This window comes from Solanum pennellii, chromosome 5 (assembly GCF_001406875.1).
Source record: "Solanum pennellii chromosome 5, SPENNV200".
NCBI classification, from domain to species: Eukaryota; Viridiplantae; Streptophyta; class Magnoliopsida; order Solanales; family Solanaceae; genus Solanum; species Solanum pennellii.
The window spans coordinates 48,511,575-48,529,675 of record NC_028641.1 but is presented as its reverse complement, the minus strand read 5'-3'; the positions used below and the strand labels follow the sequence as shown (position 1 = coordinate 48,529,675).

The 18,101-nt window shown below is 33.9% G+C and overlaps 1 protein-coding gene across 1 annotated transcript; it reads left to right on the top strand.

Annotated features, from left to right (window-relative positions):
* Positions 1–12,017: 12,017 nt before the first annotated feature.
* Positions 12,018–14,445, top strand: LOC107020921. Its single transcript, XM_015221448.2, has 2 exons — positions 12,018–12,457; positions 13,641–14,445. The coding sequence occupies exons 1-2, from the start codon at positions 12,156–12,158 to the stop codon at positions 14,095–14,097; spliced, it is 759 nt and encodes a 252-aa protein (XP_015076934.1). The 5' UTR covers positions 12,018–12,155; the 3' UTR covers positions 14,098–14,445.
* Positions 14,446–18,101: the final 3,656 nt, after the last annotated feature.

Here is an 18,101-nt window from a genome sequence, read left to right as displayed (position 1 = left end):
TGTCGGAACGTGACACTCCGGAAGCCTCCACATCATACTCTTTTTAGGAAACAGGTTCTTTAGATTAAGTATATTAACATATTTCAAGATTCATTCTCTTTACTGATCCTGGTGTCGGAACGTGACACTCCGATCCATCTACTATCCTGGTGTCGGAACGTGACACTCCGATTCATATACTATCCTGGTGTCGGAACGTGACACTCCGATCCATTTACTATCCTGGTGCCGAAACGTGACACCCGATCCACTACTCTCAATCTTTTAGTTCATCAAGCCTTCTTTTATACCAAGGCATCATCATTAACAAAAGATTTTAAGGTTTAAGGTTCAACAGCCTCATCATGCTAATTAATCACAATTATGGAATCATATCATGCATGCACACAATTAAGCATATAGGAGACTTTACAATACTACCCCATACATATCATTCGCTAATAAGAGTTTACTACGAAATAGCATAAACCATAACCTACCTCCACTGAAGAATTGCGATCAAGCAATCTACTTTCCCAAAGCTGCGTTCTTCTTCATTTTCTCTCTCTCTTGATCGTTCGTTTCTCCCTCTCTTTGTTCTTTCTATTTTTCTTATTCAAACCCTCTTTCTTTTACCCTAATTAGCATATAATTAAGTATAAAAGATGATAAAATACCCCACTACTTGGTTCAAGGTTCTCTCTTTTAACCCCCAAGTAATTAAATTATTAACATTAAACCACTAACTTTATAATTATAAGCATGACTAGTCCAAAACGCCCCTTAAAACTTTTAACAGAAATCCGACCCAGTCAGGGTTACGCAGCCTGTGACGGTCCGTCCTGCACGTCCGTCACAAAGTTCAGAGAGTTAATTCTGTGGAAGGATTTGTGAAGGTCCGTCGAGCCCTCAACGGTCCGTCCTGCCATTTCGTCGTGAAGTTCAGAGAGTCGATCTCAGTACCGAAATTTCTAAATTCTAAGTGTTTTGGAACGAGACCCACTCGACGGTCCGTCGTGCCCATGACGGTCCGTCGTGGGATCCGTCGACCCTGACAGTGATTTCCAGAAATTAACTCTGCTGCTCCAAACGACTAAACAGGTCGTTACAAAAACAATGGTGAATTAAGGAAAGACAAAGAAAGAAGCAATTTAGGGTAAAACCTAGAAAGGGGTAAGTTGGTAATGAGAATATTTTTTTACCGTGCATGAAGTAAAAAGGTTCAGTGTGAGCCTAGTTTGAGAAATAAAAGGAAATAATTTTGATTATATTAGGACACAATGCATTTATTAAAATATTGATATATTGACATTGTAATAATTATTTTAAAGTGTAGATATTTATAATAATTATGTTAGGAATTGTGACTAGTCCGCTAATTTTTTTTCATAAATATTACTCCTCGATTCTTATTTGTATTCACCAAATCAGTTTATACTATCATTTATATTCACCAACTTTAAAGTAATAATGGTGAGAATGATAAATTTTAAAAAGTAATGTTGTGATTATAATTTTTTTTAGATATAAATAAATCGTAAGTAGATACAAAATGTGAAGTTATTATAATAAAATATAAACTTGTGAGTTTCGTATTAAAAAAGATTAATACAGCCAAAACCACACCTGTAACCCAAGTCAATTTGCGTGGTTTTTTAAATCCGCCGGTGAGATACACACGAAATACTTGCAGGATCATCATTAGGACAATCATACTTGCCGATTTTAAGTTATATATCAAAAAAAAAATTCTATTTAGCGATTTTATTTGGTGATATAGAGAAAGTAGCCAAAAGACCCTATGATCTATTAGTCAATTCTAAACTACACACTTATCATTTTAAAAGCGGAATATATTGCCCCTTAAAAGACCATATCCAGATCTGTGGTGAGTGGTGTGTTGCACCGTAGTGCCACGTATTATATGGTACTTTTTTCATATAAAAATTTTATATTTTTTCTATTTATTATATTTCCCTTCAATTTTTTTCTTTTCTTTCGCAGCCGGTTTCTTCTTTTCTTTTTCCTTTCTCTTTCCTTTTCTTCTACTTAAAATTTTCTGCCATTGAAGTTTAAATTCCAAGTTGTAACCTCAAAAAATTTAATTTCTTAATCTAAGTTTCCAATTTTCTTATACAACTATTTCAACATGCAATATTTGAAGTTTTTTCAAAATTAATTTGTGGATTTCATACCATCGGATATTCATCGGCTTCAAAAACTTCAATACCTTAATTTGGGGAAACAATTTTATCAGAGATATATTTCGCCAACAGAATTTTTGAGGGAGTTGTATATCTTATATATGCATATAAACTTATTTTTCTGGTAAAAATAATTACGTACATAGCCAATCTTGAATATTTAGGTCTGGTATTTGATGTATTTTCTCTGGTGGAAATATTGTCAGAGTTTGGGAACATAATTTTTTTTAATGAAATCTAAATTTAATTGGTGAAATCCTTAATAGTTCGAAATCATTTTCTTGTGCTTGAACCCTAAATTTAAGATTTGAAGTAGAAATGAACATTAACAACTAAATTATATTTAATTTTGAGAAGAAATCGTGAATTTTTTTCAAAAGGAACAAAGATTAATGATGGAGAAGAATAAACAATGAGTTATTTGAAGGTGGGAAGATGAACATTGGTGAAGAAGAAATTTTTCGTCAAATTTCTGCTTCTGACGCGCCTAGAGGCGGTGACAACACCTCTCATGACAGGTTAGCACTTAAGTTTGAAGAAAATAGAGCAATATAAAATTCAGGTGAATAGTAAGACACCCATAAAATTGTTAGTGAAAAAACTTATAAGATAATAAAATTGCAAGATTACAATTGAAAATAAAATGAAGAAAGTAATCTCTTCAGGCTGAGGCGCGGATATCTCGCTCTCTTTAAGGAGATTCAAGCCCACTGCAGCAAATGTTTTCACCGGTCCAGCAGTAGTCCTCTTTGACTTGTCCCCTCGAGGATACAACAGCCTTCACAAAGTATAACTCAACAACTCTGGAAAAGAGTTGAGTCCAAAGCTCCACAAAAAAGAACAACTTCCTTCAACTAATAAGAACTCTCTTTTAGACTAACTCTTTCACTCTTTGTTTTCTCTTATGAATTGTGTGTCTCTAAAACCAAATGAAGACTACCACTATTTATACTACAAGAAGTCTTCCTAGCAATGAATAGGAAGATAATGGAGGTAGTAAATAGTGAAGATAATGGCCTTAGGAGTTACATAGGTTACAATGGGAGTTACATAGGTTACAATGGGAGTTACATAGGTTACAATGGGAGTTACATAGGTTACAATGGGAGTTACATAGGTTACAATGGGAGTTACATAGGTTACAATGGGAGTTACATAGGTTACAATGGGAGTTACATAGGTTACAATGGGAGTTACATAGGTTACAATGGGAGTTACATAGGTTACAATGGGAGTTACATAGGTTACAATGGGAGTTACATAGGTTACATAGGTTACAAAGAGTAATGGAGGAATTAAGAATGAAATACATTGATGGATAACCAATGCTAATGGATGATGTAGAAGTCATCCATTCCAATGTTCATTCTTATAACTCCAAAATAAAGCAATTTAATATGTTAAATATTAATATTAAAATGCTAATAACCTAACAATCCCCCACTCATTTTAATATTTAGATAAGAGAGTATATCAGTTGAAGGAAGACTACTATGCATAATGAAGGTGTGCTCTGCATTGAACCTCCACTTAGTGAAACAGTAACTTTTACTCCAGAGTCGTAGTGGTCTCAGACTTGAACTATGACTGCTTAAGGGAAATAAAATATCACTGCTCACACATAATAATCAAGGTGTTGACATGAGCTTTAACAGCCAGCACGTTATGGCCATGTGCTATCCCGGTTTCATGAGTGCATTTGAGAATAAGCCCCATTCTCATAGGAAGCGACCTACTTCCACACATCACATAGGTGAAATCTGTCGAGAGTGCTCCTGTAAGATTAACACTCCACCCATACGGGCTACAGATATTCATTAAGAGTTTTATCAACTCAACCTTCACAAACTACAGGAAATAATGCACTCACATCATAGGGAAGGGAAAAAAATAGTGCATTTTTCACAACAAGTCATCATATGATTAGTTTTTCCCTTTGAACCTGGTTATAGGATCTCTAGTCCCCAGGTTGGGTTTCCTCATATATGACTCAAGGATTTGTAGGCTTCAATCCCATCCCCCTCGATGTGCTCCAGACCTTTTCTCTTGTTAAGGCCTTCGTAAGAGGATCTGCAAGATTATCACAAGATTTGACATAATCAACATTAATGGTACCATTTGTCAAATACGATCTTACATTACTGTGTTTCCTCCTTATAGGTCTGGATTTACCGTTGTAATAACGATTTTGAACTCTACCAATTGCAGCGGTGCTATCACAATGAATTAAAATAGGAGGAATTGGTTTTTCAAAATAAGGAATTTGAAACAATAAATCTCTTAACCAATTCGCTTCCTCACTAGCTGAAGCTAAAGCAATTAGTTCAGCCTCCATGGTAGAGTTAGCAATTATAGTTTGCTTTTTTGATCTCCAACAAACAGCACCACCACCTAAAGTAAAGACATAACCAGTGGTAGAACAGGAATCACCTGACAAAGTGTTCCAATCCGCATCACAAAAGCCTTCAAGTACAGCAGGATATTTTTTATAGAACAAACCACAATTTTTCGTTCCAATTAAATATCTCATAACTCTTGTTATAGCATGCCAATGTTCATTACCTGGCTTGCTTGTAAACCTGCCAAGTACTCCTACTGCATATGCAATATCAGGCCTAGTGCAATCAGTCACATATCTCAAACTTCCGATTATACTAGCATATTCCTTTTGATTTATTACATCATTTTCACTTTCAACAGGAAATAAGTGAACACTTGAATCAAAAGGAGTAGCAACATGCTTGCAATCATGAAAGTTATATTTTTTCAAAATTTTCTCAACATAATGTGACTGGTCAAGGAAAATCCCCTCACATGTTCTTGTTATTTTTATTCCAAGAATAAAATTTGCCTCACCAAGATCTTTCATATCAAAATGGCTTCTAAGAACATTTTTAGCTTCATCAATAACATTCATGTTAGAGCCAAAGATCAACAAATCATCAACATATAGGCAAATGATCACATGTGAATTATTCCAAGACTTATGATATATGCACTTATCACACTCATTTGTTTTAAAATCATTTTCAATCATGCAGGAATCAAACTTTTCATGCCATTGCTTTGGTGCCTGTTTCAAGCCATATAGGGATTTAGTAAGTTTACATACTTTGCTTTCTTGGCCTGCTTCAACAAAACACTCGGGTTGGTCCATATAAATTTCTTCATTTAGGTCTCCATTTAGAAAAGCAGTTTTTACATCCATTTGATGAATTTGCAAATCAAAAATTGCAGCCATAGCAACTAAAAGTCTAATGGATGTAATTCTTGTTACCGGAGAAAAAGTATCAAAAAATTCTAGGCCTTCTAGTTGTTTAAAACCTTTTGCAACTAGCCTAGCCTTGTATTTATCAATAGAACCATCCGGTTTCAACTTTTTCCTTAAGACCCATTTGCAACCAATTGTTTTACAACCCGGTGGTAAATCAACTAACTTCCAAGTTTTATTAGAAATTAGAGATTCCATTTCATCATTTACAGCCTCTTTCCAAAATATAGAATCATGTGAAGATAATGCTTCTTTCAAAGTTAGAGGGTCATTTTCAACATTAAACACATAAAAATCAGGACCAAAATCTTTTTCTACTCTAGCTCTTTTACTTCTTCTTAACTCAAAATCAACAACTTCTTTATTTTTCAAAGTTGAAGTAGAAGAACTAGGTAGTGACAAAATATTTTGTTCAATCCTTTGACCCCCACTATTTTTAGTATCAAAAGGAAATTTATTTTCATGAAAAATAGCATCACCAGATTCTATTACAATATTATCTTCAAGATTAAAAAATCTATAGGCTGTACTATTTGAAGCATAACCAAGAAAAGCACAAGTAGTAACTTTCTTACCCAACTTTGTAATCTTGGGATCCATTAGCCTCACAAAGGCTAGACAACCCCAAACTCTTAGATATCCCAAACTTGGCTTGTAACCTTTCCACAATTCAAAAGGTGTCAATTTAGACTTTTTATGAGGCACACGATTCAACACATAACAAGCAGTTAAGATAGCTTCACCCCAAAAATTTAAAGGTGCATGTGACTCAATAAGCATGGCATTAGTCAATTCAACCAAAGTTCTATTTTTCCTTTCTGCTACTCCATTAGACGAAGGAGAGTAAGGAGGAGTAGTTTCATGAATTATTCCCAATGATCTAACAAAAGAATTAAACTCATTTGATTCATATTCACGGCCTCTATCACTTCTAATTCTTTTTATTTTTCTTCCAAACTGATTTTCAACCTCATTGAGATAAGTTTTGAAATTTTCAAAAGCATCACTTTTATTTTTCATCAAGTAAACATATGTAAACTTAGAAAAATCATCAATGAAAGTGATAAAATATCTATTACCTCCACGAGTTAGAATTCCACCAAGTTCACAAATATCAGTATGAACTAATTCTAACAAATCAGTTTTTCTTTCAACTTGAAAATGAGGCCTTTTAGTGATCTTGGCTTTACTACAAGCCTCACACTTTTCAAAATTCTTTTTAACCATTGGGATTAATCCTAAACTACTCATGATTCCAACATAACGATCATTAATATGACACAAACGAGCATGCCAAAAATTAGTAGAAGAAAGCATATAAACAGAAGTAGAAGTTTTATTCATTTCAACATTCAACTTAAACATCCCATCACATGCATACCCCTTCCCCACAAAAATACCTTTCTTCACTATTACATATTGATCAGATTTAATAATCTGTTTAAAGCCTGCTTTATTAAGAAGAAAACTAGACATCAAATTTTTTCTCATAGAAGGAGTATAAAGTACATCTTTCAATGTTAATATCCTTCCAGAAGTAAAACACAATTCAACATCTCCCTTTCCAAGCACTTGAGTAGTGTGAGCATCACCAAGCATGATGGTTTTGGGCTCCTCAAAATGAGTATATTTTTTAAACCAGTCTTTGTCATAACAGACATGACGGTTTGCACCAGAATCAGCCCACCATCCATCAACATTCTCAACCATGTTTATGTCGGTAATCACCGCCACAAAAGGTTCTTCGGTAACGTTTGCCTGAGGGTTAGGACCACGTTTCCGGAATCTGCAAAATCGAGCAATATGCCCACTCTTGCCACAAACAAAGCATGGTCCCTTTTCTTGAACTTGTTGATTTTGTGCTTGGTGATTTTCACCATTATTTTTCTTGGGAGGTCTACCATTATTTTTCTTGAATTTTTTCTTCTTAGGCTTTAAAGAAGTATTTTTGTGAGTTTCAGGAGTAGCATTATTCGAAGTAATTAAATTTACCTTCGATGTGATGTTGTTCTCTTCTGTTTGTAAAAGTGCATCTTGGCCCCTTGCTTCTTCTTCCATGCGGATTTTCATTATCAAGGTTTCAAGAGAGGTTTCCTTTTGTTTGTGGCGCATAGTTTTTTGAAATTCCTTCCAAGAAGGTGGAAGTTTATCCACTATGCCACAAACAATAAGGTTATCTCCAATTTTAACCTCTTCGGACCTAAGCTCTCCAACAATCATGATGAAGTCTTGAGCTTGATCTACCACTGATTTGTTGTCCACCATTTGGAAACGAAAAAATCTACTAGCTGCATATTTTTTCGCTCCAGCCTCTTCGGTATCATACTTACTCTGCAATGCCTTCCAAATTTTCTTTGCACTAGAGTAAGTTCTATCATAATAATCATAAAAATTATCAGATAGACAATTAAGAAGATAATACCGACACTTATAGGAATCACCATCGTACTTTTCCACTTTCTCTAGATGAGAAATAGTTTCATCATCATTCATAGTGGTGATGTCTTCTTTATTTGGATTCTTCTCGGTTAATACATAAGAAACATTAAGAAGACTTAAGTAGAAAAGTACTTTACCCTTCCATCTCTTGAAATGGTTACCATTGAACCGAAATGGCTTGTTAAGATCTCCCATCTTGACATCCGCGGTTTTTTCAATTGTAGCCATCTTTGAATCTCCTTAAAATTGTTAGTGAAAAAACTTACAAGATAATAAAATTGCAAGATTACAATTGAAAATAAAATGAAGAAAGTAATCTCTTCAGGCTGAGGCGCGGATATCTCGCTCTCTTTAAGGAGATTCAAGCCCACTGCAGCAAATGTTTTCACCGGTCCAGCAGTAGTCCTCTTTGACTTGTCCCCTCCAGGATACAACAGCCTTCACAAAGTATAACTCAACAACTCTGGACAAGAGTTGAGTCCAAAGCTCCACAAAAAAGAACACCTCCCTTCAACTAATAAGAACTCTCTTTTAGACTAACTCTTTCACTCTTTGTTTTCTCTTATGAATTGTGTGTCTCTAAAACCAAATGAAGACTACCACTATTTATACTACAAGAAGTCTTCCTAGCAATGAATAGGAAGATAATGGAGGTAGTAAATAGTGAAGATAATGGCCTTAGGAGTTACATAGGTTACAATGGGAGTTACATAGGTTACATAAGTTACAATGGGAGTTACATATGTTACATAGGTTACAAAGGGAGTTACATATGTTACATAGGTTACAAAGGGAGTAATGGAGGAATTAAGAATGAAATACATTGATGGATAACCAATGCTAATGGATGATGTAGAAGTCATCCATTCCAATGTTCATTCTTATAACTCCAAAATAAAACAATTTAATATGTTAAATATTAATATTAAAATGCAAATAACCTAACAAAAATTGAAGAGTATAGCCAAAATTTCAGGTATAAATTAGAGGGATTTCAGACCATTTTCTCTATAATATCAAATGAAAAAACGCCTACTCACAGGAAGGAATGGTTTGGCAATAATATTTTGAATGTTAAATTGGAGAGCGGAAGCATTTGATCTTATCCATAGAGATGGCGGGAGCCACCACATGACATCGATTTTGCAGTCAACAAAATGCATCTACGTGTTCAAACCCTAGTCCCACATAACCGACACTTCTTGCTCTTATATCTACTCCATTTTTTTAACCTAATCGGAGCTTCATTATAATAATACACTAATATCATATAAAATACTCATATTTTGAATATTATTTCACATTTAATACAAAATACTAGTATATGTATATAACTATTTAAAATATTTGTTCATATATGATTGTCAAAATATGTTTACGATTATTAAGCAAGTAATAACACATTGAATTATGATAGGCAATAGCGTAGTCATAATCATTGAGGGTATTTAATTAGACATTCTTTTGTCAGAATATTACAGTATATATATATGTAAAATTCTATAGTTAAAAGATATGCTTTTAAAGTTTAATACTCTTTAAAAAAAATTACCTTAATAATGAGTGTCCATTTAAATGAAAAAGTTTTAAATTAAAATCCTAAATAATCCTTAATACTCTAAGGAGTTGTTTGGAGGGATGTATTAATTAAAATAATTCTTGGATTAAAATCTAATCCATCCAATACAATGTTTGATAGCACATTTTAATTCAACCCCACCTAACACTTGGATAACTTAATATTGCACCATATGTAGATTACAAATAACATGTTTAATAAGCCTTGAATAAGACAATAAAATCACTGAACTGCCCCTCAATGTCTTTATACAGTTCTCTTCCGAATTGATAAAGAAACACAAAATGTTGATTGAATCAGATTCTCCAAATGAAGTATCATTTATTGTTACCCCAAGAGAATTCGGTTGGCTTTTTCAAAAGAACTCAATCAAGTATTATTGCAAGAAAGATACCCTTCTTTTCAAAACCCAATCGACAAGTAAGATCCAATTTTAAGCCTCCAAAATTTACTTCCAAGATTTGCATTTCATATTTTCATTTACTTCAAGGAATACAAAATTCTAATCTTTTGGACTTCAACAAGAGGAAGCAAATGTACGTTACTTCCTCCATTTCAAAAAGAATATATCTCTTTTCCTTTTTAATCTGTTTAAAAAAGAATGATCTTTTTCTTTTTTTGGTAACATTTTAATTTCAATTTTTCACGTGACATGTTTAAGGCCACAAAATCAAAGGATAATTTTGTACATTTAACCTGACTTTAATTTAGGACCATAAAATACAAAAATCTTCTTTATACTTTTAAACTCCGTACCAAATTAAACCAAATTATTTTTGGTGAAACGGTAAAAGTATTATTCAGCATGTCTTAGTTGTCTGCATGAAGTAGGAAATATCATAAAGGGGTGAATTTCCCTAGCTTGTGTTATTTGTCAAGTTTATAAATGTGATGACTACCTGTCTTGTTTAAATTTTAAAGTAAATGTTGTTTATTTGAATTATGCAGCATAATTTATTACAGATTAACAAAGGAATGAAACATGAAAATATGTCATAATGTTGTACATAAAATAAAAAAAATCAAATAATAATTTAAAAGTATAATTGGAAATAAGTCTCTCGTAGAATGTTAAGCCACACACAAGATTAGGTTGAAAATAATGTACCAAACACTTAATAAAAAATAATTCCTGCATTACTAATTTATATATTAATTATTCTTGTATTGTTAATTGCTACATTACTAATTCCTGTATTAACACTCTTTTTACCAAACCACCCCTAATAACATTATGACCAAGCCGTAATCCTAAATTACTTTGACTAAGTAGTGTTTGACCAGTATCCTAAATTGATGCTAACGTTGTATTGTTTTCACTTCCTTGCAATTTCCAATTGGTTTGGGTTGACTTTAACTTCTCATTCACACATTTCGGACCAAACCAAATTAATATCACAAATATGTTTAAGTTGTCTAAAATTACTCTTTTATTTTGCTTTTAAAATATCGTTTTCCCTTTAGCTAATTTCACTGTTTATTTTGTTAATCTTATTATTCTTTGCATTGCTTGATCGATTATATTCAATAATGCATAGTATAAATGGTTAAATTAATTACGTTAACATTATTTTTTCAACCGTTTGAATTTTGTTAAATAATTGTGCATCGTACATACGATTAGAATATAAATAATACCGTATAATAATAATTATTGATATTATTTGATATGCATACAAATAATATTAAATAAAATATATAATTAATAAATATTACTCTCTATTTCGTATGTATTAACTGAAGTACTGGAGGATTTTTTATTGTTCAAAATTTAATATGTTCGTTTCAATTTTTTTCTTCATATTTGACCTTTACTTAAATGAAGTTTAATATTTTTTTAGAATATACAAGTATCTTTCTAGACTATGATCGTAATTTCAGAGACACCCCTTAATTAAACTAAGATCTTATTACCCCTATTTTTTTTTTGTAATTTTGTGCACCATTTGTTTACGTGGCACAGTCCGTGACTTCACGAAATTGAGGCGCGTGAAATTTTTTTGGATGCTATGTAAGACAAAGGTGCACAAAATTTCAAAAAATAAGTTTAGGGGTAACAAAACCTTAGTTTAATTAACGTATATCTGAAATTTTGATCATAATATAGATATACTTGTACATTTTCCTTTCTTAAGAGATATATTACACGACATACAAAGTAATATTTATAATTTATAAACGACAGTAATGGAAAATATGATTTAAGTTATGTCTTTAAATATTCTTTTACATAATTTTGTTAACATAAAATAAGAAGGAGTATCAAATATATAATTAAAAAAATAAATACTATCAAAACGAATGCAAACTTATAAGTTAATAAATTATTAAAGTATTATACGAATGCAAACTTATAAGTTAATTAATTGTTAAAGTATTATACAATATTTTTCTCAGAAAAGACGTTAAGATATGATATTTTGAATAAACGGTGGAGATGGGAGGTTGAAACTAGTAGTATTCGGTTATTGTTACAGCTTGATGCAGGCTAGAAACCCTCAGTTTCTACTTTAAAAGATAATCTTGTTTAATTATCCAACTTGTAGTATTCTATTTTTCTCTCTCTCAGTCTGGATAAAGATAAGGCTTTCTTTATATTCCATTTTTCGTCCCCCTTTCTCTATCTAAATAAACACTCAAATAGCAGTATCAGTTTTTTCTCTCTATAACTTGCCTTTTAGATATGTCTATTGTGTTGGGAAGAAATAATTCAAGTGATCATCGGATCAAACCTTCTGGATTCACCGCCCACGAAATGACCTCTATGCCGATCTACAACTCGCCGGAATTCGGCATCGGAGATCCTCGGGACGATCGAAGTTCTTCTTTCTCATCTTCTTCCTCTTCTTCATCGATCGGAAGAAATAGTGATGACTCGCCGGCCGGTAGATCATCATCGGACGGGGATGGCGAAGAAGTACAGAGTTCATTTAAACCTGGAGGTTTGGACAATTTGGGGACCTTAGAGGAGGTTTTACCTATCAAGTATGTCGATTTATCCCCTTTATTTGTTAGGTGAAAATATTTCTAATTTTTTTTTCTATACTCGGAATTCGAAGACATAGTATAGGTTGTAATTTAATTTAACTATACACAGATCTGCAAATGTTTGGTCGTTTTTCTGCAGTTAATTTAGGGATCTGCTGTCTCTTAGTGACTATCAAGGTTGCTTTAGTTTGTAGTTTGATATGTTGCTGAAACTTTGAGGAAAATTAGCCAAAAATGTTAAAAGGTGACGAAAAACTGGGTGTATTTTGCAGTAGGTCTGTTGGAGTGCATCAGTTAGATGGTTTCTGTATTAGGAATTAAGGATCAACTGTTGATATGGCTTGTACAGTCTCTCTAGGTTATGTATGTTGCAAGTTCCGTCATTTTGTGGGTTTTAATCATAGTGGACTGACTGACTCGTTTAAAAGAGGTCAAACCTTATTCTTTTCCATAGAAAATTTCAGAGTTTTAACCTTAGTTCGGATTTTTGGTTACAAGTATATTTTATTAACTTCATATCATTTAGGATGGAAGTGTGAACAACTCTGGTGTTGACATTTCGCGATGTGGTTCTGGGGATAATTAAGTCTTTGCACAATGGATGTTAAGAGCTAAACTAGTCGACCTTATACACTCATCTGTGTGTGAAAGATCTTCCATACACTGACATCCAGGAAATCATGAGATATGAAAGCACGTGTATAATGTAATGTCTTTGAGAATGTATTTGATCATTCTGGGTTATTTCCTGTTCAACGCTCATGTGAAATGCTTTTTTGTTAGTTTGGTTTTGTTCCTTGGAGTATGGCTAAAATGCGGTGTGCATATGGATGATATCAGACTCCACTGTCTTTTTTACTGCTAACAAAAGGAGGCTGATATCCTGAGTTGCTCTTAGAAGCTTGTAACATCACCTAGTATATATTGTTGTGTATTTGATTTAACTGGAGAATTGATTATTGGTTTCAACTACTATTACTATTCTTGTTGTTGCAAACATTCACATGTTTTCTGGGCTTATCTGAAATCTTAGCCTTGGAACTTTATTTGTTTTTTAAGTACTATTTCAATGTTCTCTAATAAGTCTGGAGTTTAAATGTTTATGAATTTTGTTGTTCATAAAGAGCAAACTATTTGTCCTATCATCGACCACTTATTAGGCTCGTCTTCCCTTTTACAGGAGGAGCATATCAAAGTTTTATGCTGGTAAATCTAAATCTTTTACCAGTCTAGCAGATGCGGCTTCAATTTCCTCTGTGAAAGAAATTGTCAAGCCAGAGGATGCATACACCAGGAAACGCAAGAATCTGCTTGTGCACAACAATTTCTTTGGCAAAAATCGTAGTTATCTCCCAGGTATGGGTAATCGTGGGATTTACAAGAGACCGATCAACTCTAGAAGTTCATCAGCTCTAGCTGCAAGTGTGAGCTGCTCTGACAGTTCCGAGTCTTTAAACTCAAGCCCATCATCGCCTTGTCTCACTCGTCCTCCTCTTCCTCCGCAGACACGAAGGTATAGGAATGAGTCGTCATTATCTCCTCCTGACCAAAAATTGAATGCATGGAGGTCTTTCTCCTTATCTGATCTGCAAGGTGCTGCTGCTGCTGCGCCCAGCTTGTTGGGAATAAAGGAGTAAAAGACAATAGTTGTATTCTGTGTCACCCTATGAAGACAAACTCAGATTTGTTTACATGGTGGTTGGCTTACTTATTGAATCAGTCATAGGTTTGGTTTGAGTCTCTGGCTGTCTGCCCATTGTAATTATTGGTCTGCCCATCGTCTGGTCATGTTGTTATCCTAACAATATTACTTTTTTCAGTACACATTTTAGACCTTTGCATTCCTTGTTTCTTAAATGTGTTGTCTTGCGTCATTGGATAAAAGCTGAAAAAGGATCATGGTGTAAGGCTCTTTTGTCCACCCTCTGCGCCCTGTGTCTTGTACTCTTGTTCAATGCAGTTGAGAATGGGTGCTTAAAGTGCCAGGCAGTGCATCATCATCAGATGAATAAGTGAAAATGTTTGTTTTGGTATTTTGCTGAAATTGATGTTCAATTGTACAACTGGAATGACAATTGGAGTCTGCCTAACCTTAATGGGGCACTTAGGATAGGGAAAACACAACTGATTTTTTCTGTGGCGTAGATTCAATTAAATATAATATGTCCATTATCTCCGTCGCGTACAAAATTAGAACTGTTCAACGATAATGTAGGGATTTGACTGTCAACTTCTCTTTCTAACAACATTGCTACTATTGACGGTGGAAACAATGAACATTCAAGTCGACTTAGAAATGCTAGGGGTGACAATCAACCGACGTTTCTGTTTTGTCCTCTTAAAAAGTGGTGGGTAGGGATGTTTGAACAAGTTGAGCTGATTCTGAGAATGATTAAAGGAAGAAAACTTAATTATGTCACTCAACTTTTGGAAAAAATTCAAATATGTCATTCGTTAAAAGTTTGAATAATTTATATAATTGCCGTTTTAGAAAAGAATCATTCATGCCATTATTTTTCACTTCAATTTTCTAAAGTTATTTTTATGCCCCAAACAACTTTTAACACTTCAATTAGAGTTTTGGATCAAATGGTCTTTTTGCTTCTTCTTCCTCAGTTACTAAACCACATGAAATATTAACTAACTCCCAAATTTTCAACATTTTCAATTCTTCAAGAAATCATCTCAAATTTCGGTCACGTCATTAATTTTTTTTTAAAAGAAAACTCAAATTCTAAAATTATTTGTTGAATTAAAAAAATCACCCCAATTAAAAAATTTATTCCAAAAAATTACGATAAGTCAAAATTTCAAAAATCTGCTTTGATTCATATTTTTGTTGTTATTATTTACATTTGAAAGAATTCCAAATTGAAACATCAAATTAGTGAACTTCCTCCATTAGTGGAGATTTAACTCAGAGAGAAAAGAGGAAGGAAAATAGAGAATACAATGGAGCATTCTAGAATGAAGAGAGGATCTGTATTATTGCTTTCTCAATGAATGAGAAAATACATACAATAGTTGTGTATATATACATGAATAAAACATGGGAATAACTAGCTAACCAACTAATTGTAACAAACTACACTACAACAAAAATAACTTTTAGCGCATTAAATATTGACACTAATAAAGAGTGATAAAGTCTTTAACGACATAAGTTAAGTGTCATTATAACCAAATATCGCTAAAGGCTTTAGGGACATATACAAAGAGTGACAATTGCCGCTAAAAATACATATTTAGCTGCAATTTAGAATTAAATATCACTAATGGTCATTTTTATTGTAGTGCTATTTAACAATGTTTAACAGATTCCTAACTAACTTGTAGTAACTAACTCGAACTAATTCTATCCCCTCTCAAGTTGGAGGTAGTGTGATTACAAGACAACTTGCTTAGAATCGTAGAGTGCTTGATTCCAGTTAAGGACTTGGTACCAACTGTGAGTTTGTGGAAATATGATGAAGTGCAATAAGTCCTTGTTGAAGCTTATCCCTCACAAAATGACAATCCACCTCAATGTGTTTTGTTCTCTCATGAAAAATTAAATTTTTAGCAATATGAACTGCAACTTGTCTATCACAAAACACACGTATGGGTAATGAACTTTGCACCATCAGTTCATCAAGTAATCTCTCAAGACACACTAGTCCTCCTAATACTTGTCTCACACCCCGTATTTAACTTCTGCAGATGATAGTGATAGTGTAGCTTGTTCTAACTAACAAGACTGTATCCCATAAGAACCAAATACCCACTAACTGACCTTCTTGAATCAGAATAAGCTGCTCAATATGAATCACATAAGATCAGACTTGTTAGAGATGAAAATTCCTAAAGTAGGATCTAGCATAAGATATCTAAGAACATGGTAAGTAGCCTTCATGTGTGGTTCTCTAGGAGATTGCATTAATTGGCTAAGATGTTGAACACTAATGCTATATCCATCCTTGTATGTGTGAGGAAATTAAGTTTCCCAACTAGCTTGCTATAATGAGTGGGATCTGATAACATCTCTCCATCAGTGGCCTTAAGTTTTTCAGTAGAATCAAGTGGTGATGTTGCAACTCTGTAGTTCAAAATATCAAACTCTTTCAGAAGATTAGTATTAAATTTTCTCTGGGAAAGAAGAACACCATCATCCCTATATAGTATTTGCTATCCTCGGAAATAGTGTAACTGGCTAAGATCCTTTATTTTGAATTGATCATGCAAGAAACTCTTCAAGGAACAGATCTCCTCCAAGTCTGTACTTGTTTAGATCACATCATCCACATATATAGAAACAAAAACTAAAGAGCATCCCTTTCTCTTATAGAAAAGTGAGTAGTCACTATTTGAATGTGTATAACCCTTTGGACATAGACTATTGCCAGTTTGTCATACCACTATCTACTGGCCTGTTTTAGTCCATATAGAGACTTTTTGAGTCTGCAAACTAAGTTGTTGTTTTTGTCCACCATAAGGCCCTTTGGCATTGTCATGCATACTTCCTAAATTCAAATCACCATGAAGCAAAACATTATTCACATCCAACTAGTATAAACTCCAACCCTTTTTTTTTACAGCCAGACAAATCAAATTTCTCATAGTGGTCATTTTTACTACAGGTGAGAATGTTTCAGTATAATCAATCCCACCTTGTTGTGCATATCCCTTTACCAACGATTTGTCCTTGAACCTCTCCACACTACAATCAACTTAGTGCTTGATTTTATACACCCACCTACATCCAATGGCATTCTTACCTACTGGAACGGGGACTAGTTCCCATGTATCATTTGTATATAGTGCCTCAAATTCTTGTGTCATTGCCATTTGCCAAGCAGGATTCAAGATTGCCTCAGCATAACAGGAAAGTTCACTCTCATGTGAAATAGCCTTTACTAGCTGCTGGCTACTTGAACATAAAGTGGTAAAACAAACATGCTCATGATTTTATAAGAATGAGGCAACAAAACGTTAGTTCATGTGGTGATGTTGTGGAGTGTAGGTTAGGTAGTGTAACACTTCGAAAAACCAAGACGTGTTGTAAAACCTAACATAGGTGTCATGAGTTCTAACTACTGTTTTAAGTCCATTTTAATGAATTTAGTTTATTTAGGAAGTTTAAGAACCAAAACGTCCAAGAACGTCCATGATGTCAAGAAGTTGGTTCAAAGAGGTAGTAGTGTGCCTTAGCCTATTTGATTAGCTTTTAGGAGTTGGAAATGTATGAAAATTAGTGGAAAGTTATATAATAGGTTTTAGGTTGTTTCATAGTCAAAACGTCCGGGTACGACTCCCCAATGACCAACCAAGGGCCCTTGAGGAGGAGCCCTGTAGGTTGAGGCAACACTGCCTGTGTGCATCGATGAGGCAGTCAACGACCCATGTGTGGAATGCCGGGGCTTTGAAGCCACCGTTATCCTACACTTAGCCAAGTTGAGGAAGCCCCTCGCCTGCCCAGTCTCTGAACTTACCTGCGGAGTGCAATACGGAGGGGGAAGCAATTGTCGACTCACAGACGACCCATTGGCGGGGCTCCATCTGTGAGGGGTCTTGAGTTGCTGCACATTTTAATGTTAATTCAATTAATTAATTAAGTGGTTTAGGGGTTAGTTAGGGATTAAGGTGTAACAAACCTAAAAATGGA